At 40.7% G+C, this 25963-nt stretch overlaps 2 protein-coding genes across 5 annotated transcripts in view; both read right to left on the bottom strand.

Moving 5' to 3' along the window:
* Window positions 1-11736, bottom strand: part of LOC147338012 (protocadherin alpha-8-like) — a 75662-nt gene extending 63926 nt beyond the window's left edge. The window contains exon 1 of the mRNA XM_086314186.1: window positions 9219-11736. Coding sequence (XP_086170312.1) covers window positions 9219-11576 — 2358 coding nt within the window. The 5' untranslated portion in view covers window positions 11577-11736. The remainder of the gene's footprint in view (window positions 1-9218) is intronic.
* The window catches only part of LOC147338011 (protocadherin alpha-C2-like), a 196890-nt gene extending 171663 nt beyond the window's left edge, over window positions 1-25227 (bottom strand). The window contains exon 1 of one of the 4 annotated variants that reach the window (XM_086313999.1): window positions 22773-25227. In XM_086313999.1, coding sequence (XP_086170125.1) covers window positions 22773-25133 — 2361 coding nt within the window. In that variant the 5' untranslated portion in view covers window positions 25134-25227. Of the gene's footprint in view, window positions 1-12631; window positions 15051-15970; window positions 18473-19343; window positions 21756-22772 lie in introns of those variants that run through there. The other 3 variants (XM_086313843.1, XM_086314026.1, XM_086314009.1) reach the window with 3 other exon arrangements.
* Between the last annotated feature and the right edge of the window lie 736 nt (window positions 25228-25963).

The raw sequence follows: 25963 nt of genomic DNA, 5'->3' as shown, positions 1-25963 counted from the left end.
CTCGCACACTGATGAGTGAAATCATTGTGCCGGGCTTTGAATCCTCAGACACTGTATTTGAAAGCGATGTGATTTCAATTTCTGGCGGATTATCATTGATGTCTTTTATCTTTATAATTAATCTGCACTCACCAGTTAATGGAGGTGTTCCTTTATCTGATGCCTCGATATCCAGTTTATAAACGTCGTTTTCTTCATAGTCCACTATTCCCTTTATTCTTATTTCCCCACTTATTTTATCCAGTTCAAATATATCATAGACTTTTTTCTTGAGTGTTTTTCCAAGGCTGTATACAATTTCACTACTGGAACCTTCATCTGGGTCTGTCGCATTCATTCTAAATATTGAAGTCCCTACTTGAACATTTTCATCTATTTCTAATTGGTAGCTCTCTTGACTAAATGTTGGACGGTTGTCATTTGTGTCAAGAACGATTATAGTAACATTTATGGTGCCTGATCGCGGAGGTTTTCCTCCATCAACTGCAGTGACAGTTAACGTGTATTTGTTGATTTTTTCTCTGTCCAACGATTTCTTCAGCACCAAAAATGGTATTATATCCTCATCGCTCTGTCGGATTGTTACTTCAAAATTTTCGTTTGAGGTTAAAGTATATGTACGAATTGCGTTAATTCCAGAATCGGGGTCCCGAGCAGTGTGCAGCTGAAATCGTCTTCCTGCCATGGTTTGTTCAAAAATTTCAAACCTCTGTTCTTTTTCGGGGAAAACAGGGGAGTGATCGTTAATATCAATAATTTCTACAACTACGTAGTGTATTTCCAAAGGGTTTTCTGCTATAATTTTTAGCTCCATTATGCATGCCCCACTGCCCAGGCAAAGCTCCTCTCTGTCGATTTTCTTAAACAAATATAGATCCCCGTTGTCCTGGTTTACATCAAAAAACGCATCCTTGGATTCAGACACAACACGGAACCGCCGGCTGGTCAAAGAGCTGATATCAAGACCGAGATCCTTTGCAACATTTCCGACAACAGTTCCATCTTTCACCTCTTCTGCAACAGAGTATCTTATTTCTGCCGAAGCCTCTTTCCCGAAAAACAGCAGCAAAGCTACATGGAGAATAAACCAGACCCCATTCCTTCCACGACTTCGTTTTTCGTTCTCCATTGTAATCAAACAAAAGATTTAAAAACAATGTTTGGACTACCTAGCTCATTGCCTGTTGTAATATAATGTATAAAGCGCGATTTGGAAAGATTGCGAGCTCGAGTCAAGCGTCTTCTCTGCTTATAGCAGTGGAAAACAAAAGCTTTGTGAGAGGATGGGTAAAGTGGTCTCCAGTTTGTCAATGTAATACTGACACCCAGAGGTTACTGGAGAAGTATATAGTCATAAATTACAGTGTTTAAAAAGAAACCGTTATTCCAACAATTAAATACGTTATCAGGGGGTTTAAATTTTGTTCCATATGTTGATTATCTCAGAAGATGTTATTTAACCCGCTTCTGAAGAAAGAAGATCAGCCCGGACCAACACTGTTCAGCAGCATATATTTGATTTAAGAAAAGTGCCGTTCAGCAAAGTAGCATGCAACATGTCTGGTAACGTGCAATTCCACCGGTTTTTCATGAGAATCGACCGCATTACCTAGACCCATATTTGATTCAGTAGAAGCATTATGAATCACCATTTATCATAACCAAAATGTCAATGAAACTAACTTTAGTGTTAGCACTGTAGTCTTTAGCTATGATACTTTAGAATTGTGATTTCAAAAAAGAAAAGAAAATTTAGATGATATAAAAAGTCAAATTGATGGAAAAGAATGCACAAAAACATGTGACATCACACTTTAAAGCTCTTACCTCTTCAGAAGGACGTCTCCTATCAGGAAGCACAAGAGTATTTGCGTGACTTCCAGGTACTATAGTAGATCCTATACTCATTCTGGGTCCAACTAGCATGTACCGCTTCTCTCCTGATCTGTACTGGATGCTGTGACACAGTGTCCCATCATAATTGGTCTCTGGCAGATATTTAGAAGTATAGTCTGTGGATTTGGAGCACTGCATTGCAATCAGAACGATGATGCTGACGAGAAAAAGTACAGAAACTGCGCCCAAAGTTATCATGAGGTAAAATATGACATTACTGTCCTCATCATCTTTTGCTGTACCTTTAACATCAGAAGCTGCAAAAGCCTCTTTGGGCTCCACAAGTTTGACAATCACAGTAGCTGTTGCTGAGAGAGAAACGTTGCCGTTGTCTTTGACCAGTATTACCAGTTTATGCTCAGCCTCGTCTGTCTCTGTGAATGAGCGAAGTGTTCTGATCTGTCCTGTGTAGCGGTCCAAAGCAAAGAGACTGTGGTCAGTCACTTCCTGCAGTGAAAAGAGCAACCAGCCGTTATATCCTATATCAGCGTCATAGGCTCTGACTTTAGTCACCAAGTGTCCTGCGTTGACGTTTCGGGGAATCTCCTCCACACCTTGAGCAGAACCATTGGAGCTGAGTGGATACAGGATGACTGGAGCGTTGTCGTTCTGATCCAGGATGAAGACGTTGACTGTGACGTTGTTGCTTAGTGACGGAGTTCCAGAATCTGAGGCAACAACTTGGAACTGGAAAGTTTTCAGTGTTTCAAAATCAAAACTTTTCAGCGCAGTGATTTGTCCATTATCCGAATTAATATTTAAAAATACTGCGTTTTTCTGTTGACTGCTTTCCTCTCTGATTATACGATACGTTAAAGCCGCGTTTTCATTCAAATCTTTATCTGAGGCAGAAACTGAAAATATCGGCTTTCCAGGCTCGTTATTTTCTACCAGGTAAAGTTCAACTGGATTCTGTGCAAATTGCGGCGCATTATCATTCACGTCTGACACATCAATACTCAAAGTTCTGGATGTGGACAGAGGAGGCACGCCACAGTCTGTAGCTGTTATTGTGACGTCGTAATGGGAAACTGATTCTCGGTCTAATTTATGTTTAATAACTAAAGAGTACATGTTATCTTGAAATGACGGTTTTAAATCAAATGGCACATTGTCTGAAATACTACATATTACTTTACCGTTTAAACCCGCGTCTTGGTCTGTAATACTGATCAAAGCCACCACAGTCCCAGGTTTAGAGTCTTCTGATACAATCTTTGACAAAGATGTCACCTCTATCTCAGGTTTATTATCATTTACGTCCAATACATTGATAATCACCCTGCAGTTAGTGCTCATCGGAGGTTGTCCTTTGTCAGTGGCGTGGACGTCCAACTTGTATACCTCCATATTCTCAAAGTCAATTCCGCCTTTCACTCGAATTTCACCAGTGTCCTTATCTAGGCTAAATGTATCATACAATTTAGTGTTAAGTTCGCCACCAAAAAAGTATTCAATCTTTCCGTTTACACCCTCGTCCAGATCAGTTGCATTTACCGTAGTTACACTAGTATCCCTATCAACATTTTCAGGTATTGTAACTGAATATAATTCTTGGTTAAATGTAGGGTGATTATCATTTGAATCGAGGACTATGACTGTGACATTAAGAGTCCCCGTTCTCGGTGGATTTCCGCCATCAACTGCTGTCAGTATCAGTTTGTGTGCATTCTCCTTTTCCCGATCCAGAGACTTCTGTAAAACTAAAAATGGTACCTTGTCCTCTCCCATCTCTCTAATTTGTAAACTAAAATGATCGTTATGGTTTAATTTGTACATACGTACAGTATTAGTAACAACATCTGGGTCCCGTGCGGCTGGCAACTGGAAACGTTTTCCTTGAAGAGTGGATTCAGGAATTTCTACTATTTTTTCTTCATCAGTGAAGCTGGGCGAATTATCATTTACATCTATGATTTCCACTCCTACATAATGTATTTCCATGGGGTTCTCAGCTACCAGTTTTAGGTTTTTAATACATGGATGTATTCTTTCGCACAGCTCCTCTCGGTCGATATTTCCGTGAACATACAGAACGCCATTGTTCGAATTTACTTCAAACTGAGCATCTTCAGCTCCAGAAACAATACGAAACCGTCGTTCCTCCAGTGAACTGATATCCAGTCCCAGATCCTTTGCCACATTCCCAACAACACTTCCTACCTTTACTTCCTCTTGAATCGAATATTTTATCTGAGCTGATACCCGCTCCACACAGCTGAGCATCAGATAAAAGCTGATAGCAAGCCACCAGCACTGCGTTCCTCGTCTTTGTCCTCCTGCCTCCATCGTGTTAGATAACAAATACTGTATCTACCCACAGGTATTTATCATTAAGAAGCTAGAATAAATCACAAAATATCCCGTCTGTAATGCTTCCCATTTTCCCTTGTATTCATGGAAAAATCACGGCTACCCTTGTTTCTCTGGACGATACCGTCTCCTCTCTGGCAACCAGAACAAAACCTCTATGGAAGGGGCAGGGCCACTATTGTAACATATTAGTTTGATGCAGATATGACACTGACACCTTGTGGACTGAACATCTTGTTACTCATTGTTGAAGCAATCAGCTACATGTGTTACACAAATATGTTTCCAACATGTAGTCTGCTCACTAAAAATTAACAGTCTTTCTTACTGAACATTTTTTTTGTTTGCTGTTTCTTTGTTATTTGTACAGCAATATGTTCAAATGATGGAGTACTTTTGCAGTTTCTGAAGCCCTTTTTCTTTATGGTAAATGGTAAATGGCCTGTATTTGTATAGCGCTTTACTAGTCCCTAAGGGCCCCAAAGCGCTTTACACAACCTGTCATCCACCCATTCACACACACATTCACGCACTGGTGATGGCAAGCTACATTGTAGCCACATCCGCCCTGGGGCGCACTGACAGAGGCGAGGCTGCCGGACACTGGCGCCACCGGACCCTCTGACCACCACCAGTAGGCAACGAGTAAAGTGTCTTGCCCAAAGACACAACGACCGAGACTGTCCAAGCCGGGGCTCGAACCGGCAACCTTCCGATTACAAGGCAAACTCCCAACTCTTGAGCCACGATCATCTTAGTATTTTTGTGACATTTAGTAAACAGACTAATATATCATGCAGGGCTAACTGCAACAGAGAACTCTATTTGTTATTGTGGCATTATTGTTTAGTAACGCAGTAGTTGCCAAATGCGCACTCTGTTTCCTTAACAAAAATGTGACTTAGAAAAAATTACACTCAGACTGGATGAAAATAAAAGATAGAATGACTCAAGTAAATGTAAGGGCTGTGTTAATCACTTTCACAGTGCAAATGAATAAATGTGAAACCATCAGATTTGAACTTGAACACCACCACTAGCTGACTAAACGTGATCTCTTATCAGAACCACGGACAGCGCTTGAGAATACCGCTGTTTCCCCCATAGTTTCCCGATATATTGGTCATCTTTCTTATTTATTGTGGGTTTTTTATGAAGCAATTTCCGCCTTATTAACAATTTATGTTCCAAAAATTTGTGCCACTAGTTATGATAACCTCGCGAGACAACTTTTAGAGGTAGCAACTAAAAAACTTTATAATTCAGTTACAAAAAACAAAAATACAAATCAAAAACCTTGAGCACATTTCTTCCATGTTCTAAACACTAATCATATTATATGTTTAAAAGGAAAAATGATTCTGGTAGAAAGAATTTTCATCTTTATAATCTTTGCAAGCAAAAAGACCTTCAATTTAAATCAAGATATGTTCTTACCTCTTGAGAAGGACGCCTCCTGTCAGGGAGTACGAGAGTATTTGCGTGACTTCCAGGTACTATAGTAGATCCTATACTCATTCTGGGTCCAACGAGCATGTACCGCTTCTCTCCTGATCTGTACTGGATGCTGTGACACAGTGTCCCATCATAATTAGTCTCTGGCAAATATTTAGAAGTATAGTCTGTGGATTTGGAGCACTGCATTGCAATCAGCACGATGATGCTGACGAGAAAAAGCACAGAAACTGCGCCCAAAGTTATCATCAGATAAAATATGACATTACTGTCCTCATCATCTTTTGCTGCACTTTTAACATCAGAAGCTGCAAAAGCCTCTTTGGGCTCCACAAGCTTGACAATCACAGTAGCTGTTGCTGAGAGAGAAACGTTGCCGTTGTCTTTGACTAGTATGAGCAAGTTTTGCTCAGCCTCGTCTGTCTCTGTGAATGAGCGAAGTGTTCTGATCTGTCCTGTGTAGCGGTCCAAAGCAAAGAGACTGTGGTCAGTTACTTCCTGCAGTGAAAAGAGCAACCAGCCGTTATATCCTATATCAGCGTCATAGGCTCTGACTTTAGTCACCAAGTGTCCTGCGTTGACGTTTCGGGGAATCTCCTCCACACCTTGAGCAGAACCATTGGAGCTGAGTGGGTACAGGATGACTGGAGCGTTGTCGTTCTGATCCAGGATGAAGACGTTGACTGTGACATTGTTGCTTAGTGACGGAGTTCCAGAATCTGAGGCAACAACTTGGAACTGGAAAGTTTTCAGTGTTTCAAAGTCAAAACTTTTAAGGGCAGTGATTTGTCCATTTTCTGAATTAATATTTAAAAATACTGCGTTTTTCTGTTGACTGCTTTCCTCTCTGATTATACGATACGTTAAAGCCGCGTTTTCATTCAAATCTTTATCTGAGGCAGAAACTGAAAATATCGGCTTTCCAGGCTCGTTATTCTCTACCAGGTAAAGTTCAACTGGATTCTGTGCAAACTGTGGCGCATTATCATTCACGTCTGACACATCAATACTCAAAGTTCTGGATGTAGAAAGAGGAGGCACGCCACAGTCTGTAGCTGTTATTGTGACGTAGTAATGGGAAACTGATTCTCGGTCTAATTTATGTTTAATAACTAAAGAGTACATGTTGTCTTGAAATGACGGTTTTAAATCAAATGGGATATTGTCTGAAAGACTACATATTACTTTACCGTTTAAACCCGCGTCTTGGTCTGTAATACTGATCAAAGCCACCACAGTCCCAGGTTTGGAATCTTCTGATACAATCTTTGACAAAGATGTTACCTCTATTTCAGGTTTATTATCATTTACGTCCAAGACACTGATGATTACTGTGCAATCCGCACTCATCGGAGGTTGTCCTTTGTCCGTGGCGTGGACGTCCAACTTAAAAATATCTGTTTTCTCAAAGTCAATTTCCCCATTGATTCGAAGCTCACCAGTGTCCTTATCCATATTAAAAATCTCATATAAATTACCCTTAAGTTCTTCACCAAAAAAGTATTCAATTTGTCCATTTAGTCCCTCATCCAGGTCAGTCGCATTTAGCTTAATTACAAACACACCCGCATCTGTATTCTCACGTACTGTAGCGTAATAAACTTCTTGACTAAATGTAGGGTGGTTATCATTCGAATCGAGGACTATGACTGTGACATTAACAGTCCCTGATCTCGGTGGATTTCCGCCGTCAATTGCTGTTAGTATCAGTTTGTGTTCACTTTCCTTTTCCCGATCCAGAGACTTTTGTAAAACTAAAAATGGTACCTTGTCCTCTCCTCTCTCTCGAATTTGTAAACTAAAATGATCGTTATGGTTTAATTTGTACATACGCACAGTATTAGTAACAACATCTGGATCATGCGCAGTTGGCAATTGAAACCGTCTGCCTGTTATAGTGGATTCAGACATTTCCAATATTTTTTCATATTCTTGAAAACTGGGGGAATTATCATTTACATCCATGATTTCCACGCCCACGTGATGTATTTCCATGGGGTTCTCAGCTACCAATTTTAGGTTTTTGATACATGGATGCATTCTTTCGCACAGCTCCTCTCGGTCGATATTTCCGTGAACATACAGCGCGCCATTGTTCGGATTTACTTCAAACTGAGCATCTTCAGCTCCAGAAACAATACGAAACCGTCGTTTCTCCAGTGAACTGATATCCAGTCCCAGATCCTTTGCCACATTCCCAACAACACTTCCTACCTTTACTTCCTCTGGAACTGAATATTTTATTTGAGCTGATACCCGCTCCACACAGCTGAGCATCAAAGAAAAGCTGATAGCAACCCACCAACACTGCGTTCCTCGTCTTTGTCCTCCTGCCTCCATCGTTGTCGTTTAGATAATAAATACTGTATCCACTCAGAGGTGTTTACCGTAAAGGAAGTAGCCTAAATCAACACTTCTTCCCATATTCCCTGGTATTCATGGAAAAATCACGGTTACACTTGTTTCTGTCTGAGGTATCGTCTCCTCTCTGCCAACCAGAACAAAACCTCTGTGGAAGGGGCAGGGCCAGAGCTAAAACATATTAGTTTGATGCAGATATGACACTGACACCTTGTGGACTGAACATCTTGTGACTCATTGTTAGAGCAAACATCTACATGTAATATACAAGTATGTTTCCAAATGTGTCCCAGTCACTATTAAAACAAGTCTAAAAATGTTTTCTTAAGAATTTTTTGTACCGTGATGGATTTAATTTGTCACATATTTCAGAGTCTCAGGAATAAAATTTCATGTATTTTTGCGTCATATGATGATCAGCTGATAGACGCGTACAGTATATCATAATGACTAATTGCAACAGGGAATTCTGATATTTGTCAGTATTACATTAATGCTGTGTAATGATGCAGGATTAGCCAAACGCACAAGTGATTCTGATAAAACTGCGCGCAGACTGGATGAAAAATAATCGAGGACACAGCACACGCGAGTTTCAGGCTTGTACTGCTAAGTTTCACGTTTCAGATGAATTAACAGGATCCCATTCGAACAGTGGATAGGTATATTACTATTTCCACGACGCAGTAATATGTAACACAATTAGTGATTTCTAATAAATGTGATAGAAAACATAGGATTGGCGCTAAATACAAAAAGGTCTGAAACGAAAAACAGATTTGAACTTGAAGACCACGAGTTTATGTCTGAAGGTCACCTGTCCATGGACAACGCTAATGAATATGCATGTGTTTTGCCACAGTTTCCCAATCTGAGTGGCGTGACCTTCTTTATTTAGTTACTTATCTTTTCTAAACTATTCTTTCCCTATGCATACGTGGATATCCCAGCAATTAGTGCAGTGTCAAAAGACTACAGAATATAATGGGCAGTCTTTCAAAATGATGGTGATAACAACTAAAATACTGTTTGAAAATAAAGTGTGTAAAACAAAAAGAAGAGAAGAATGAAATAAAACGATTAAAAACCTTAAATACATTTCCATCTGTTTCAAAAGTTAATGATACATCGTAAAGGAAACTTCGTCTTGACAACCAAAATAACCTTGATTTAAAATCGCACAATGGACCTACCTCCTCAGAAGGACGTCTCCTGTCAGGGAGTACGAGAGTATTTGCGTGACTTCCAGGTACTATAGTAGATCCTATACTCATTCTGGGTCCAACTAGCATGTACCGCTTCTCTCCTGATCTGTACTGGATGCTGTGACACAGTGTCCCATCATAATTAGTCTCTGGCAGATATTTGGAAGTATAGTCTGTGGATTTGGAGCACTGCATCGCAATCAGCACTACGATGCTGACGAGAAAAAGTACAGAAACTGCGCCCAAAGTTATCATGAGGTAAAATATGACATTACTGTCCTCATCATCTTTTGCTGTACTTTTAACATCAGAAGCTGCAAAAGCCTCTTTGGGCTCCACAAGTTTGACAATCACAGTAGCTGTTGCTGAGAGAGAAACGTTGCCGTTGTCTTTGACCAGTATGAGCAGTTTATGCTCAGCCTCGTCTGTCTCTGTGAATGAGCGAAGTGTTCTGATCTGTCCTGTATAGCGGTCCAAAGCAAAGAGACTGTGGTCAGTTACTTCCTGCAGTGAAAAGAGCAACCAGCCGTTATATCCTATATCAGCGTCATAGGCTCTGACTTTAGTCACCAAGTGTCCTGCGTTGACGTTTCGGGGAATCTCCTCCACACCTTGAGCAGAGCCGTTGGAGCTGAGTGGGTACAGGATGACTGGAGCGTTGTCGTTCTGATCCAGGATGAAGACGTTGACTGTGACGTTGTTGCTTAGTGACGGAGTTCCAGAATCTGAGGCAACAACTTGGAACTGGAAAGTTTTCAGCGTTTCAAAGTCAAAACTTTTAAGGGCAGTGATTTGTCCATTATCCGAATTAATATTTAAAAATACTGCGTTTTTCTGTTGACTGCTTTCCTCTCTGATTATACGATAAGTTAAAGCCGCGTTTTTATTCAAATCTTTATCTGAGGCAGAAACTGAAAATATCGGCTTCCCAGGCTCGTTATTTTCTACCAGGTAAAGTTCAACTGGATTCTGTGCAAATTGTGGCGCATTATCATTCACGTCTGACACATCAATACTCAAAGTTCTGGATGTAGACAGAGGAGGCACGCCACAGTCGGTTGCTGTTATCGTGACGTCGTAATGGGAAACTGATTCTCGGTCTAATTTATGTTTAATAACTAAAGAGTACATGTTATCTTGAAATGACGGTTTTAAATCAAATGGCACATTGTCTGAAAGACTACATATTACTTTACCGTTAAAACCCGCGTCTTGGTCTGTAATACTGATCAAAGCCACCACAGTCCCAGGTTTGGAATCTTCTGATACAATCTTTGACAAAGATGTTACCTCTATCTCAGGTTTATTATCATTTACGTCAAGCACCTTGATAATCACCCTGCAGTCGGTACTCATCGGAGGTTGTCCTTTGTCTGTGGCGTGTACATCTAGTTTATAAACATCCACCGTCTCAAAGTCAATGTTTCCTTTTACTCGAATTTCACCAGTGTTTTTATCTAAGCTAAACAGTTCATAAATCTTTCGGTCAAGTTGACCACCGAAAACGTACTCTATTTCTCCGTTTGAACTTTCGTCCAAATCAGTTGCATTTACGGTAATTACACATGTATTCACCTCTACATTTTCGTGTATTGTTACTGAATACACTTCTTGACTAAATGTAGGGTTATTGTCATTTGAATCCAGGACTATGACTGTGACATTAAGAGTCCCTGATCTCGGTGGATTTCCTCCGTCAATTGCTGTCAGGATCAGTTTGTGTTTATTTTCCTTTTCTCGATCCAAAGCCTTCTGTAAAACTAAGAATGGTATCTTGTCCTCTCCCCTCTCTCGAATTTGTAAACTAAAATGATCGTTATTGATCAATTTGTACATCCGTACTGTATTAGTAACAACATCTGGATCATGTGCAGCTGGCAACTGAAATCGTTTACCTGGGAAAGTAGACTCTGAAATCTCCAGTATGCTTTCTTCCTCTTGAAAGCTGGGTGAATTATCATTTACGTCTATGATTTCCACTCCTACATAATGTACTTCCATGGGATTCTCAGCTACCATTTTTAGGTTTATGAGACAAGGAGAAATGCTTTTGCATAGCTCTTCTCTGTCAATGTTCTCTTGAACAGAGAGGACGCCATTTCTCGGATTTACTAGAAATTGATTATTTTCAGCCCCAGAGACAATACGAAACTGTCTTTCCTCTAGTGAACTGATATCCAGTCCCAGATCTTTTGCCACATTCCCAACAACACTTCCTACCGTTACTTCCTCTGGAACTGAATATTTTATCTGAGCTGTAACCCGCTCCACACAGCTGAGCATCAGAGAAAAGCTGAGAGCAAACCACCAGCACTGCGTTCCTCGTCTTTGTCCTCCTGGCTCCATCGTTTCGCTTTATGTTTCCAATTATATACCCGCTTAAAAGTCCTTTGAGCAAAGGAAGTAGTTTAAATAACAAAATATCCAGTGCGAAATGTGTTGCAGATTCCAAACAAACCGATGTATTAATCACGGCTACACTTGTTTCTGTGGAAGGTACCGTCTCCTCTCTGTCGACCAGAACAAAAACTGTATAGAAGGGGCAGGGCCAGCACTAAAATATACCAGTGTGATGCTGATATGACACTGACACCTTGTGGACTGAACATATGAGTATATGTTGATAAACAAAACTACCACATAAACTGCAACATCAGCCCGTCTGCAAGTTGTCGCTTCGTGTCTAGAAAATTGTTCTAATTTTTGCTAGTAACGTATGTGTTTCAAAGTAATACATCCGAATAACAATTTACTTCTACGAATTAAAGGCAGCAAATTTTCAGTTTTTTTCAAAAGAGTATGTTGATCAGTTAACCCACTTCAAGGCTGTCATATCATCGTCCCTAATCGTAGTAGTCAACATCTTATTAGTATTAGTATATCCAAGTGTTGTATTTTTCTTTAGGTCAAAGCAATTTAGCTTCGTGTGCGATTATTTCTCTAAAAGAAAAAGTGTGATTTTGACAAAATTGAATGATGATTGAGTGAAACGATGACAGGGTTTGAAGGCAATTAACAACATTTTTTCCAAGGAAAACAAATAAGAATCAACTACAAGGGACCTATGGATTTCTAATAAAAACAAACAAACAAACAAACTCATAGACGCCTAAATCAATATAGCTACTGAATCGTGTAATTTAATCCCTAAATAAACACGCGACATTTTTAGTAAAAAAAAAAAAAAAACAACAACAACACAGAGAATCGAATTCTCATATTATGAAGAAAACAAACTAACTTAAATTTCAGCAGTTTAACCACTTGCCAGGACCATGGACAGTGCTAACAAATATGCTGCAATTCAGGTGTAATATTATCTTTAAATCAGGAGCATTATATGTTTTACTTCTAAAGGGAACACGTCTGGTAAGACAGTTAAAACTTAAACATGGTCTTACCTCTTCAGAAGGACGTTTCCTATCAGGAAGCATTAGTGTATTTGCATGACTGCCCGGTACTATAGTAGATCCTATACTCATTCTGGGTCCAACGAGCATGTACCGCTTCTCTCCTGATCTGTACTGGATGCTGTGACACAGTGTCCCATCATAATTAGTCTCTGGCAGATATTTAGAAGTATAGTCTGTGGATTTGGAGCACTGCATTGCAATCAGCACGATGATACTGACGAGAAAAAGCACAGAAACTGCGCCCAAAGTTATCATCAGGTAAAAGATCACATTACTGTCCTCATCATCTTTTGCTGCACCTTTAACATCAGAAGCTGCAAAAGCCTCTTTGGGCTCCACAAGCTTGACAATCACAGTAGCTGTTGCTGAGAGAGAAACGTTGCCGTTGTCTTTGACCAGTATGAGCAGTTTATGCTCAGCCTCGTCTGTCTCTGTGAATGAGCGAAGTGTTCTGATCTGTCCTGTGTAGCGGTCCAAAGCAAAGAGACTGTGGTCAGTCACTTCCTGCAGTGAAAAGAGCAACCAGCCGTTATATCCTATATCAGCGTCATAGGCTCTGACTTTAGTCACCAAGTGTCCTGCGTTGACGTTTCGGGGAATCTCCTCCACACCTTGAGCAGAACCGTTGGAGCTGAGTGGATACAGGATGACTGGAGCGTTGTCGTTCTGATCCAGGATGAAGACGTTGACTGTGACATTGTTGCTTAGTGACGGAGTTCCAGAATCTGAGGCAACAACTTGGAACTGGAAAGTTTTCATCGTTTCAAAGTCGAAACTTTTAAGGGCAGTGATTTGTCCATTTTCTGAATTAATATTTAAAAATGCTGCGTTTTTCTGTTGACTGCTTTCCTCTCTGATTATACGATACGTTAAAGCCGCGTTTTCATTCAAATCTTTATCTGAGGCAGAAACTGAAAATATCGGCTTTCCAGGCTCGTTATTCTCTACCAGGTAAAGTTCAACTGGATTCTGTGCAAATTGTGGCGCATTATCATTCACGTCTGACACATCAATACTTAAAGTTCTGGATGTAGACAGAGGAGGCACGCCACAGTCTGTAGCTGTTATTGTGACGTCGTAATGGGAAACTGATTCTCGGTCTAATTTATGTTTAATAACTAAAGAGTACATGTTATCTTGAAATGACGGTTTTAAATCGAATGGCACATTGTCTGAAAGACTACATATTACTTTACCGTTTAAACCCGCGTCTTGGTCTGTAATACTGATCAAAGCCACCACGGTCCCAGGTTTAGAGTCTTCTGATACAATCTTTGACAAAGATGTTACCTCTATCTCAGGTTTATTATCATTTATGTCCAGCACCTTGATAATCACCCTGCAGTCGGTACTCATCGGAGGTTGTCCTTTGTCTGTGGCGTGGACGTCCAACTTGTATACCTCCATATTCTCAAAGTCAATTTCGCCTTTCACTCGAATTTCACCAGTGTCCTTATCTAGGCTAAATGTATCATACAATTTAGGGTCAAGTTCTTCACCAAAAAAATATTCAATTTCTCCGTTTGAACTCTCGTCCAAATCAGTCGCCTTTACGGTAGTTACACTTGTACCCGCATCTACATTTTCAGGTATCGTTACTGAATAAACTTCTTTACTAAATGCAGGATGGTTATCATTTGAATCCAGGACTATGACTGTGACATTAAGAGTCCCTGATCTCGGTGGATTTCCTCCGTCAGTTCCTGTCAGTATCAGTTTGTGTTCGTTCTCCTTTTCCCGATCCAGAGGCTTTTGTAAAACTAAGAATGGTATCTTATCTTCTCCCCTCTCTCTAATTTGCAAACTAAAGTGATCGTTATGGTTTAATTTGTACGTTCGTACTGTATTAGTAACAACATCTGGATCATGTGCAGTTGGCAACTGAAATCGTTTACCTTGGAGAGTTGATTCAGGAATTTCTAATATTTTTTCTTCATCAGGAAACCTTGGTGAATTATCGTTTACATCTATTATTTCCACTCCTACATAATGTATTTCCATGGGGTTTTCAGCTACCAGTTTTAGGTTTTTAATACATGGATGTATTTTTTCGCACAGCTCTTCTCGGTCGATATTTCCGTGAACATACAGAACGCCATTGTTCGGATTTACTTCAAAATGAGCATCTTCAGCTCCAGAAACAATACGAAACCGTCGTTCCTCTAATGAACTGATGTCCAGTCCCAGATCCTTTGCCACATTCCCAACAACACTTCCTACCTTTACTTCCTCTTGAATTGAATATTTTATCTGAGCTGAAACCCGCTCCACACAGCTGAGCATCAAAGAAAAGCTGATAGCAAGCCACCAGCACTGCGTTCCTCGTCTTTGTCCTCTTGGCTCCATCGTTTTCGTTAAGATAACAAAATATGTATCCACTTAGAGGTCTTTACATCCAAGACCGTGGTCTAACATTAATTTTTCAAAACATAACATCCACTCTGAAATATACCCAATATTCCGAAGCTTCCCATGTATAAATCACGGCTACACTTGTGTCTGTGGATAGTGTCGTCTCCTTTCTGTCCACCACAACAAAACCTCTGTGGAAGGGGCAGGACCAGTGCTATAACACAAAAACTGGATGCTGATATGACACTGACACCGTGTGGATTCAAAAAAATTAAGACATTTTTACGTTTTGAAGATTTGTTTGTTTGTTTGTTTGTCGTTGTTGTTGTTTGTTTGTATATTAAGATAGTTGAGAATTGACGCAATAACAGGACCCGGAATGGGCTTAGGGCATTTGGGTCGTCTACTTAATCCAGCTGGAAACAGTATTACGGACTATTTTTAAAATATACCATCAAAAAATCAGCAATATCAGTGTGTTTGCAAATTGGATAGTTCCATTGTGCTTATTACGTATTTATATAGCTTTTCAAGTTGCAAAGACAGGGAAGTGTCACGATCAAAGCTTTCAGTTCACGTACCCTAATCATAATAGTGAATATTACCTTCCATAAATACAACGTTATTCAGGTATGCATCCCTCCTTTACTACAAAAATACTTAAATAAATAAAAATAACAAAATAAGATAAAATAGGATAAAAAAAAATTTAAAAATTCAGAATAAAGACATTTCTTTCTTGCTTTTCTTTACGGAACCAGTACACTGCACTTAATGAGAACCAAACAAAATATGATTTCCTGTTATTTACCTGCACTACAAAACTTCAACACGGATATACAGAACACTGATTAAAATTATTTGCATTATATAGTAAAATGGACCGCATGTTTTATCTCCAAAGAGAGTGGTGTTTGCCAGGAGGGAATTTTGTTTTCATTCCCGAAACAGCTTTAAGTAAAAACGTGCTCTTACCTCTTCAGATGTTCTTCTCCTATCAGGAAGCACGAGAGTATTTGCATGACTGCCCGGTACTATAGTAGATCCTATACTCATTCTTGGTCCAACTAGCATGTACCGCTTCTCTCCTGATCTGTACTGGATGCTGTGACACAGTGTCCCATCATAATTAGTCTCTGGCAGATATTTAGAAGTATAGTCTGTGGATTTGGAGCACTGCATTGTAATCAGCACGATGATACTTATGAGAAAAAGTACAGAAACTGCGCCCAAAGTTATCATGAGGTAAAAGATCACATTACTGTCCTCATCATCTTTTGCCGCACTTTTAACATCAGAAGCTGCAAAAGCCTCTTTGGGCTCCACAAGTTTGACAATCACAGTAGCTGTTGCTGAGAGAGAAACGTTGCCGTTGTCTTTGACCAGTATGAGCAGTTTATGCTCAGCGTCGTCTGTCTCTGTGAATGAGCGAAGTGTTCTGATCTGTCCTGTATAGCGGTCCAAAGCAAAGAGACTGTGGTCAGTCACTTCTTGCAGTGAAAAGAGCAACCAGCCGTTATATCCTATATCAGCGTCATAGGCTCTGACTTTAGTCACCAAGTGTCCTGCGTTGACGTTTCGGGGAATCTCCTCCACACCTTGAGCAGAGCCGTTGGAGCTGAGTGGATACAGGATGACTGGAGCGTTGTCGTTCTGATCCAGGATGAAGACGCTGACTGTGACGTTGCTGCTTAGTGACGGAGTTCCCGAATCTGAGGCAACAACTTGGAACTGGAAAGTTTTCAGCGTTTCAAAGTCAAAACTTTTCAGCGCAGTGATTTGTCCATTATCCGAATTTACATTCAGGAAAGATGTAATAGCATCCTGTAGACCATCACCTCTCACGATTTTATATGTAATCGCTGCATTTTCATTCAAATCATCATCAACTGCGCTCACAGAAAATATTGGTGCGCCCGGGGTGTTGTTTTCTATCAAATACAACTCAAATGGATTCTGACTAAAAACTGGTGTGTTATCATTTACATCTGACACCTGAACACTCAGTGTTTTCACTGTTGAAAGCGGAGGTTCACCGCAATCAGTAGCTGTTATTGTGATATCATAGCGGGAAACAGTTTCTCTGTCTAAACGGCCCTTTGTAACGAGCGAGTACATGTTTTCCTCAAGTGATGGCGTCAGATCAAATGGAACATCCTGCGATACTTTACAAATAACCTTCCCATTAACGCCTGAATCTTTGTCGACAACGCTGATGAGAGCGATGACAGTGCCGGGCTTTGAATCCTCTGGGATTAAACTGGACAGTGATGTTACTTCAATGTCTGGTTTATTGTCGTTCACGTCCTTTATTTTAATCACAACTCTACTTTCGGCTTTCCAGGGTGGCTGACCTTTATCTGAAGCCTGCAAATCTAGCCTGTACAGCTCCGTTTCCTCAAAGTCTACTTTTCCCTTTACACGAATCTCACCGGTGATGCTGTCCAATTCAAAGGTGTCGTGCACTTTTTTCTTTTGTGTTTTTCCAAAGTTGTATTCAATTTCACTATTCAAACCTTCATCCTTATCTGTAGCGTTTAATTTTATAACTTGGGTCCCTTTTGGTGCATTTTCATCCAGTGACACAGTATATACATCTTTGCTGAACACAGGTCGGTTATCATTCGCGTCTAGCACGGTGATGGTTAAATTAAGGCTTCCTGATTTCGCTGGACTCCCCCCATCTACGGCTGTTAACAGTAAACGATGCTCCGCCTTTTGCTCTCTATCCAAAGACTTTTTTAGTACTAAAAAGGGCATCTTGTCCTCTTCACTGTCTCTGAGTTCAATATCAAATAAATCCGTGGGATTCAGTGTATATTTTCGAAGTGATTGTGCACCAAAATCAGGGTCTCGGGCAGCATGAATTTGGAAACGAGTACCTGGAGGCGTATTCTCTGCTATTTCCAGTCGCTGTTCGCTTTCTGGAAAAGTCGGCGAATGATCATTAATATCGGTTATTTCAACTCCAACATAATGTATTTCCAGTGGGCTTTCAACAACAATTTTCAGGTTTATCAAACAAACCTTGCTTCCATCACAGAGCTCTTCACGATCCATTTTTTTGCCAACATACAACACTCCATTGTTCTGATTTAACTGAAACAGATAGTGATTTGGACCCGAAACAATACGGAATTTCCTGCCAGTTAAGCTGCTGATCTCTAGTCCTAAATCCTTTGCAACATTTCCAACAGGGTATCCCACCTGAACTTCTTCTGGAACAGAGTATCTTAACTGCGCCAAAATTCTCTCCGCAAAGCACAGCAACACAATCCCGGCGACCCACCAGCAATTCGCACGGTGTCTTTGTCCTCCTTCCCCCATCCCGAGGTAAATATATAAGGGCTTTCTCGGAGGCAAACTCAGTTATCCTATCGCTTATGGAGTCAGTCTCATTAGAACATTTTCACGATTCTCCAAAAGATGAAATTCTATTAACGAAGATTTACCGCTTTTGGTTTTATTTGATATCTAGCCTCCTCTGCACACTCCCTGTGTACACCTCCACCAGATAGGAACCACAGATGGGCAGGGCCTGTGCAGAATGAAGCGCACAACCATTCCCAATGACATACCGACACCAAGTGGTTACTATAGTATGATACGAAACGCTTTGGATGAAGCTGAAGCCTGCCTGTTACAGCTGGTCACCTTCATATCTGGTATTCTGTAAGTAACGCAACAATGTGATTCAAATAGTTTTTATTAAAAAGCAAATAGGATCAATAATAATCCCTTCAGTCGAGAACACTTATAGAGGACTCAGTCGCGCCTACTACAGACTTTCTGAAAGGGATGTATTTAAGTCAGGGCAGACATTCATTTGTAATGGTGGTCACACGGATGTAACACAGTTGAAGAGGTGCTCATCACTTTTATATGTTCAAGTGCATAGTGTGGAGAATTTCATCAGGACTCGAGGCAATCGGATGTAAAACAAAGTATTTGTGAGGTTTTTTATTTGTAAATCGGTCAGATTTGACCCGAACACGACAGGAAGGTTAATAACGCTATTAGAAAGCTTTCTTCGTGTAATTAATTTAAAAACAAAACCTCTTCACTTACTTAAACTGATTAATGTTTGTCGGTAGCAAAAAGACAAGCAGTTGGACTTTATCAAGGAGAACAGAGTGACTTCGGAAGCATGAAAAGTTCATCCAGCTAACCAAAGCGATGTTTCTTAATATTTATATCTCAGTTACATATTGCAGATAGGAAAATTTGAACAAGACATGCTTTAAAAAATACATTGTGACAAGAGTTTCAGGGACAAAATTGCAGCAAAACATTTATAGGAGCGCAAGGATAAACAGGGTTGTGCAAAAGTTTGGTATTAAGGCCTTACCTCTTCAGTTGCACCTCTTCTGTCGGGAAGCACGAGAGTATTTGCATGGCTCCCAGGTACTATAGTAGATCCTATACTCATTCTGGGTCCAACTAGCATGTACCGCTTCTCTCCTGATCTGTACTGGATGCTGTGACACAGTGTCCCATCATAATTAGTCTCTGGCAGATATTTAGAAGTATAGTCTGTGGATTTGGAGCACTGCATTGCAATCAGCACGATGATGCTGACGAGAAAAAGCACAGAAACTGCGCCCAAAGTTATTATGAGGTAAAAGATCACATTACTGTCCTCATCATCTTTTGCCGCACTTTTAACATCAGAAGCTGCAAAAGCCTCTTTGGGCTCCACAAGTTTGACAATCACAGTAGCTGTTGCTGAGAGAGAAACGTTGCCGTTGTCTTTGACCAGTATTACTAGTTTATGCTCAGCCTCGTCTGTCTCTGTGAATGAGCGAAGTGTTCTGATCTGTCCTGTATAGCGGTCCAAAGCAAAGAGACTGTGGTCAGTCACTTCTTGCAGTGAAAAGAGCAACCAGCCGTTATATCCTATATCAGCGTCATAGGCTCTGACTTTAGTCACCAAGTGTCCTGCGTTGACGTTTCGGGGAATCTCCTCCACACCTTGAGCAGAACCGTTGGAGCTGAGTGGATACAGGATGACTGGAGCGTTGTCGTTCTGGTCCAGGATGAAGACGTTGACTGTGACATTGTTGCTTAATGACGGAGTTCCAGAATCTGAGGCAACAACTTGGAACTGGAAAGTTTTCAGCGTTTCAAAGTCAAAACTTTTCAGCGCAGTGATTTGTCCATTATCCGAATTTACATTCAGGAAAGATGTAATAGCATCCTGTAGACCATCACCTCTCACGATTTTATATGTAATTGCTGCATTTTCATTCAAATCATCATCAACTGCGCTCACAGAAAATATTGGTGCGCCCGGGGTGTTGTTTTCTATCAAATACAACTCAAATGGATTCTGACTAAAAACTGGTGTGTTATCATTTACATCTGACACCTGAACACTCAGTGTTTTCACTGTTGAAAGCTGAGGTTCACCGCAATCAGTAGCTGTTATTGTGATATTATAGCGGGAAACAGTTTCTCTGTCTAAACGGCCCTTTGTAACGAGCGAGTACATGTTTTCCTCAAGTGATGGCGTCAGATCAAATGGAACATCCTGCGATACTTTACAAATAACCTTCCCATTAAAGCCTGAATCGTTGTCGACAACGCTGATGAGGGCGATGACTGTGCCGGGCTTTGAATCCTCTGGGATTAAACTGGACAGTGATGTTACTTCAATGTCTGGTTTATTGTCGTTCACGTCCTTTATTTTAATCACAACTCTACTTTCGACTGTCCAGGGTGGCTGACCTTTATCTGAAGCCTGCAAATCTAGCCTGTACAGCTCCGTTTCCTCAAAGTCTACTTTTCCCTTTACACGAATCTCACCGGTTATGCTGTCCAATTCAAAGGTGTCGTGCACTTTTTTCCTTTGTATTTTACCAAAGTTGTATTCAATGTTGCCATTGGAACCTTCATCCAAATCTGTAGCGTTTAATTTTACAACAAATGTTCCTATTGGTGCATTTTCATCCAGTGACACAGTATATACATCTTTGCTGAACACAGGTCGGTTATCATTCGCGTCTAGCACGGTGATGGTTAAATTAAGGCTTCCTGATTTCGCTGGACTCCCCCCATCTACGGCTGTTAACAGTAAACGATGCTCAGCCTTTTGCTCTCTATCCAAAGACTTTTTTAGCACTAAAAAGGGCATCTTGTCCTCTTCACTGTCTCTGACTTCAATATCGAATAAATCCGTGTGACTCAGTATGTATTTTCGAACTGAATGAGCACCAAAATCAGGGTCTCGAGCGGCATGAATTTGGAAACGAGTACCTGGAGGCGTATTCTCTGCGATTTTCAGTCGCTGTTCGCTTTCTGGAAAAGTCGGTGAATTATCATTAATATCGGTTATTTCAACTCCAACATAATGTATTTCCAAGGGGCTTTCAACAACAATTTTCAGGTTTATCAAACAAACCTTGCTTCCATCACAGAGCTCTTCACGATCCATCTTTTTCCCAACATACAACACTCCATTGTTCTGATTTAACTGAAACAGATCTTGAGTTGGAACCGAAACAATACGGAATTTCCTGCCAGTTAAACTGCTGATCTCTAGTCCTAAATCCTTTGCAACATTTCCAACAGGGTATCCCACCTGAACTTCTTCTGGAATGGAGTATCTTAACTGCGCCAAAATCCTCTCCGCAAAGCACAGCAACACAATCCCGGCGACCCACCAGCAATTCGCACGGTGTCTTTGTCCTCCTTCCCCCATCCCGAGGTAAATATATAAGGGCTTACTCGGAGGCAAACTCAGTGATCCCATCGCTTATGGAGTCAGTCGTATTAGAATATGTTCACGAAACTGTAAAAGGTGAAATTCCATTGACGAAAATTTACCGCTTTTGGTTTTATTTGATATCTAGCCTCCTTTGCACACTCCCTGTGTACACCTCCACCAGATAGGAACCACAGATGGGCAGGGCCTGTATAGAATGAAGCGCAACCATTCCCTATGCCATACCGACACCAAGTGGCCACTACATAATGGTACGAAACCAAAACAGTTCACCTGTTCCCTTTTCCCGCCACTTTACTTTTGACTTTTTGAAGTCTAACGCTTTGGAGGAAACTGAAGCCTGCCTGCTACAGCTGGTCGCCGTCATATCTAGTATTCTGTCAGAAACTCAAAACTGTGAGTCAAATGTCTTTTATTAGCAAGTAAATAGGATCAATAATAATGCCTTCAGTGGAAAATACTTAAAGGGCACGCAATCCCGCCCACTACAGACTTTCTGATAGTGTATAATTAAGTCAGGGCAGACAGGAAAGATATACTGTATATTCCAAAGAAGCGGAGCGTAAGAATGCTGAGAGAAATGGACATCTAAACGTTATTTGAAAGACCGGTGAAGTGATTGTTGTCTTAAATGGTTCATTCCCCAGAATTAAACAATTTCAGCACATTGGACAGCGCAATTACGCTGACACAGTCAAAAGAGGAAATATTTATATCGATAACTGCATTTATCGTTTTTCTTTTTTTAATAACACTGTCTTCACTTACTTAAACTGATTAATGTTTGTCAGCAGCAAGCAAGACAAGCAGTGGGACTTTCTTGAAGAGAACAGATTGGCTTCGAAAGCATATAAATTTTTTACAGCTAACTTTAACCGATGTTCCATAATACATATATGTCAGTTACATAATTGGGACATTGGAACAAAAGTGAAACACATGCTTTAAAAGACCACATTGTAACAAGAGTTTCAGAGACAGCATTACAGCAAAAAATTTAGATGAACACAAGGATAAACGTGGTTGTGCATAAGATTGGTATTAAGGTCTTACCTCTTTAGTAGCACCTCTTCTGTCGGGAAGCACAAGTGTATTTGCATGGCTTCCTGGTACTATAGTAGATCCTATACTCATTCTGGGTCCAACGAGCATGTACCGCTTCTCTCCTGATCTGTACTGGATGCTGTGACACAGTGTCCCATCATAATTAGTCTCTGGCAGATATTTGGAAGTATAGTCTGTGGATTTGGAGCACTGCATTGCAATCAGCACAATAATGCTGACGAGAAAAAGCACAGAAACTGCTCCCAAAGTTATCATGAGGTAAAATATGACGTTACTGTCCTCATCATCTTTTGCTGTACTTTTAACATCAGAAGCTGCAAAAGCCTCTTTGGGCTCCACAAGTTTGACAATCACAGTAGCTGTTGCTGAGAGAGAAACGTTGCCGTTGTCTTTGACCAGTATTACCAGTTTATGCTCAGCCTCGTCTGTCTCTGTGAATGAGCGAAGTGTTCTGATCTGTCCCGTATAGCGGTCCAAAGCAAAGAGACTGTGGTCACTCACTTCCTGCAGTGAAAAGAGCAACCAGCCGTTATATCCCATATCAGCGTCATAGGCTCTGACTTTAGTCACCAAGTGTCCTGCGTTGACGTTTCGGGGAATCTCCTCCACACCTTGAGCAGAACCGTTGGAGCTGAGTGGATACAGGATGACTGGAGCGTTGTCGTTCTGATCCAGGATGAAGACGTTGACTGTGACATTGTTGCTTAATGACGGAGTTCCAGAATCTGAGGCAACAACTTGGAACTGGAAAGTTTTCAGCGTTTCAAAGTCAAAACTTTTTAGTGCTGAAACCGTTCCGTTTGCTTCGTTTATATTTAAAAACGTGGTTATAGTGAGCCCCGGGCTCATACGGACAAGTGAATATGTCACTGCCGCGTTTTCACCTCCATCCGCGTCAGTAGCACTGACTGAGAAAATGGACATTCCTGCCTTGTTATTTTCAAGTACATAAAAGGTATACGGGCTTTCAGTGAAAAGAGGCCTGTTATCGTTAACATCTTGCACCTCTACCTGTATTACCTTCGTTGATGACAAAGTTGGGCTTCCTAAATCCTTAGCTGTTACTGTAATGGTATACATATGCGTTGTTTCCTTATCCAGGTAATCTTTGGTAACCAAAGAGTATGACTGACCGTCAGGGGAGGGCTTCAAATCAAAAGGTAAATGAAGGGGCACGCTGCAAACCACCTGTCCGTTCACACCTGAGTCAAGATCCGTCACACCCATTAATGCCACCACGGTTCCAGGGGGCGCATCTTCTGGAATGCGACTCGAAAAAGATGTGATTTCTATTTCTGGTGGGTTATCATTCACATCTTCCACTCTAATAATTACGCTGCAGAGTGTGGACAGAGCCACAACACCTTTGTCCGTAGCCAGTACTTTAATCTCGTAAACTTGGGTTTCCTCGTAGTCCAGGCGTCCTTTCACAACTAGTTTTCCAGTTTTACTATCCAAATCAAACGTATCGGACGAGAGTCCTCTAAGTTTACTCTTTAAAGAATATTCAATCTCACCATTCAGCCCTTCGTCTGAGTCAGATGCATTTACCGTCAGCAGAAATGTTCCAGCGGGTGCGTTTTCCTTTATCGTTACTGTGTACTTTTGTTTTTCACAGACTGGTGGATTGTCATTTACATCTGATACAATTACCGTGACATTAATCGTTCCAGATTTTGATGGTTTTCCTCCATCTGTAGCTGTTAATAGTAACCAATGCTGAGCTGTATGTTCTCTATCCAAAGGTCTTTGTAATACTAGGAACGGAACTTTCCCGTCATCCCCAAATTCCTCTGTTTCCAAACGAAAATACTGGTACGGATTTAGCTTATATGAATGTAATGAATTTAAACCCACATCTAAATCGTGTGCTCCTTCCAGCTGAAATCGAGACCCCACTAAGGCAGACTCCAGCACCTCCAGTGTGTAATTTTCTTCAGGAAATTTCGGCGAATTGTCATTTACATCGAGGATTTCAACTACGACCTGGTGCATTTCGAGTGGATTTTCTACAACTGCTTTTAAATTCGTGACACATGGGGCAGTTTTTGCACACAGCTCCTCTCTGTCTAATCTCTGGTTCACTAACAAAACTCCATCCCTTGGATTTACCTCGAACAGATCTCGCTTTGTTCCTTGCACAACTCGAAGATTCCTATCAGCCAGTCTCCCAAGATCCAGTCCGAGGTCTTTGGCTACATTTCCAACCGCTGTCCCTGGTTTTAATTCTTCCTGAATGGAGTACCTTATTTGAGCAGAGATTCCTTCTAATTTGGTCAGAATCAGCAGCGCCAGACAAAAGGAAAACCACACATCCTTCCATCGTGCTTTCACGTCCGTGATCTCCATTGTTTGACAAAAGCTTTTTAATTGGCGGTGGAAAAAATCCTTAAACTAGCCTATTTAGGAACTTTTAATTCCCTCGAATGAAAAATAAAGTATAAATGTCTGCGAAAGCCATAATTTTAGCAGCAGGGCGTCTGTTAGGTCGTTCTGTCAAACCGTCTCTTTGGTTGTTACTGAGTATACATATAGAAGAAAAGATGGCCATTCATACGCCATCAGTGTGGTGATATGTAGTGTGATAGCACCACCCGCTGTCACTGTAACGATGCTGCACTGACTATATAACCTATCCCTTTCAATTTAGCCCGAATATTGTTGCTCAAACATTAGCCCACATCAGCATTTTACACAATACTAAATAGAAATTATGAGCTGACACTTTGAATATTTCCTTTTTATTTTTAAAGTGTACAAGCACATTCTGAAGTACAAACTCGAGAGAGTCGAGAGAGGAAGTCTCCCCGCCCCAGTTCTTAGGAGTTGAAAGTTTTACTCCCAGTAAGTCCTGAATATAGCCTTGACAGATTTCACCCTCTTGCGTTTCAGCTGACCATCATGGAATAACCAATATTTTCTTGTTATCCCTACATTTAACTGCTCTCAATAAATAGTAAGTTGAACTGAGCTTTTCTTTTCATTTTAGATTCTTCTTCCCTTCTAGATTTCTGGCAAACTAAATCTTTTTTGGGAGGAAATCTCCATGCAAACAATAGGAAAACATTCTACAAGGATTGATATGTAATACAAAGTTTTAACTACTTTAGTATGTTGATGTTAAACCTGAACACATTCTCTCTTCTTACACTGCATGCGGCCTTCCAGCACACACCCAC

Source organism: Aulonocara sp. 'chitande type north' Nkhata Bay, linkage group LG2, assembly GCF_057382095.1.
Source record: "Aulonocara sp. 'chitande type north' Nkhata Bay isolate Kocher_YH1m ecotype deep benthic linkage group LG2, A_spYH_male_GT1.1, whole genome shotgun sequence".
Taxonomy (NCBI): domain Eukaryota; kingdom Metazoa; phylum Chordata; class Actinopteri; order Cichliformes; family Cichlidae; genus Aulonocara; species Aulonocara sp. 'chitande type north' Nkhata Bay.
This window is presented reverse-complemented; position numbering and strand designations above follow the sequence as displayed.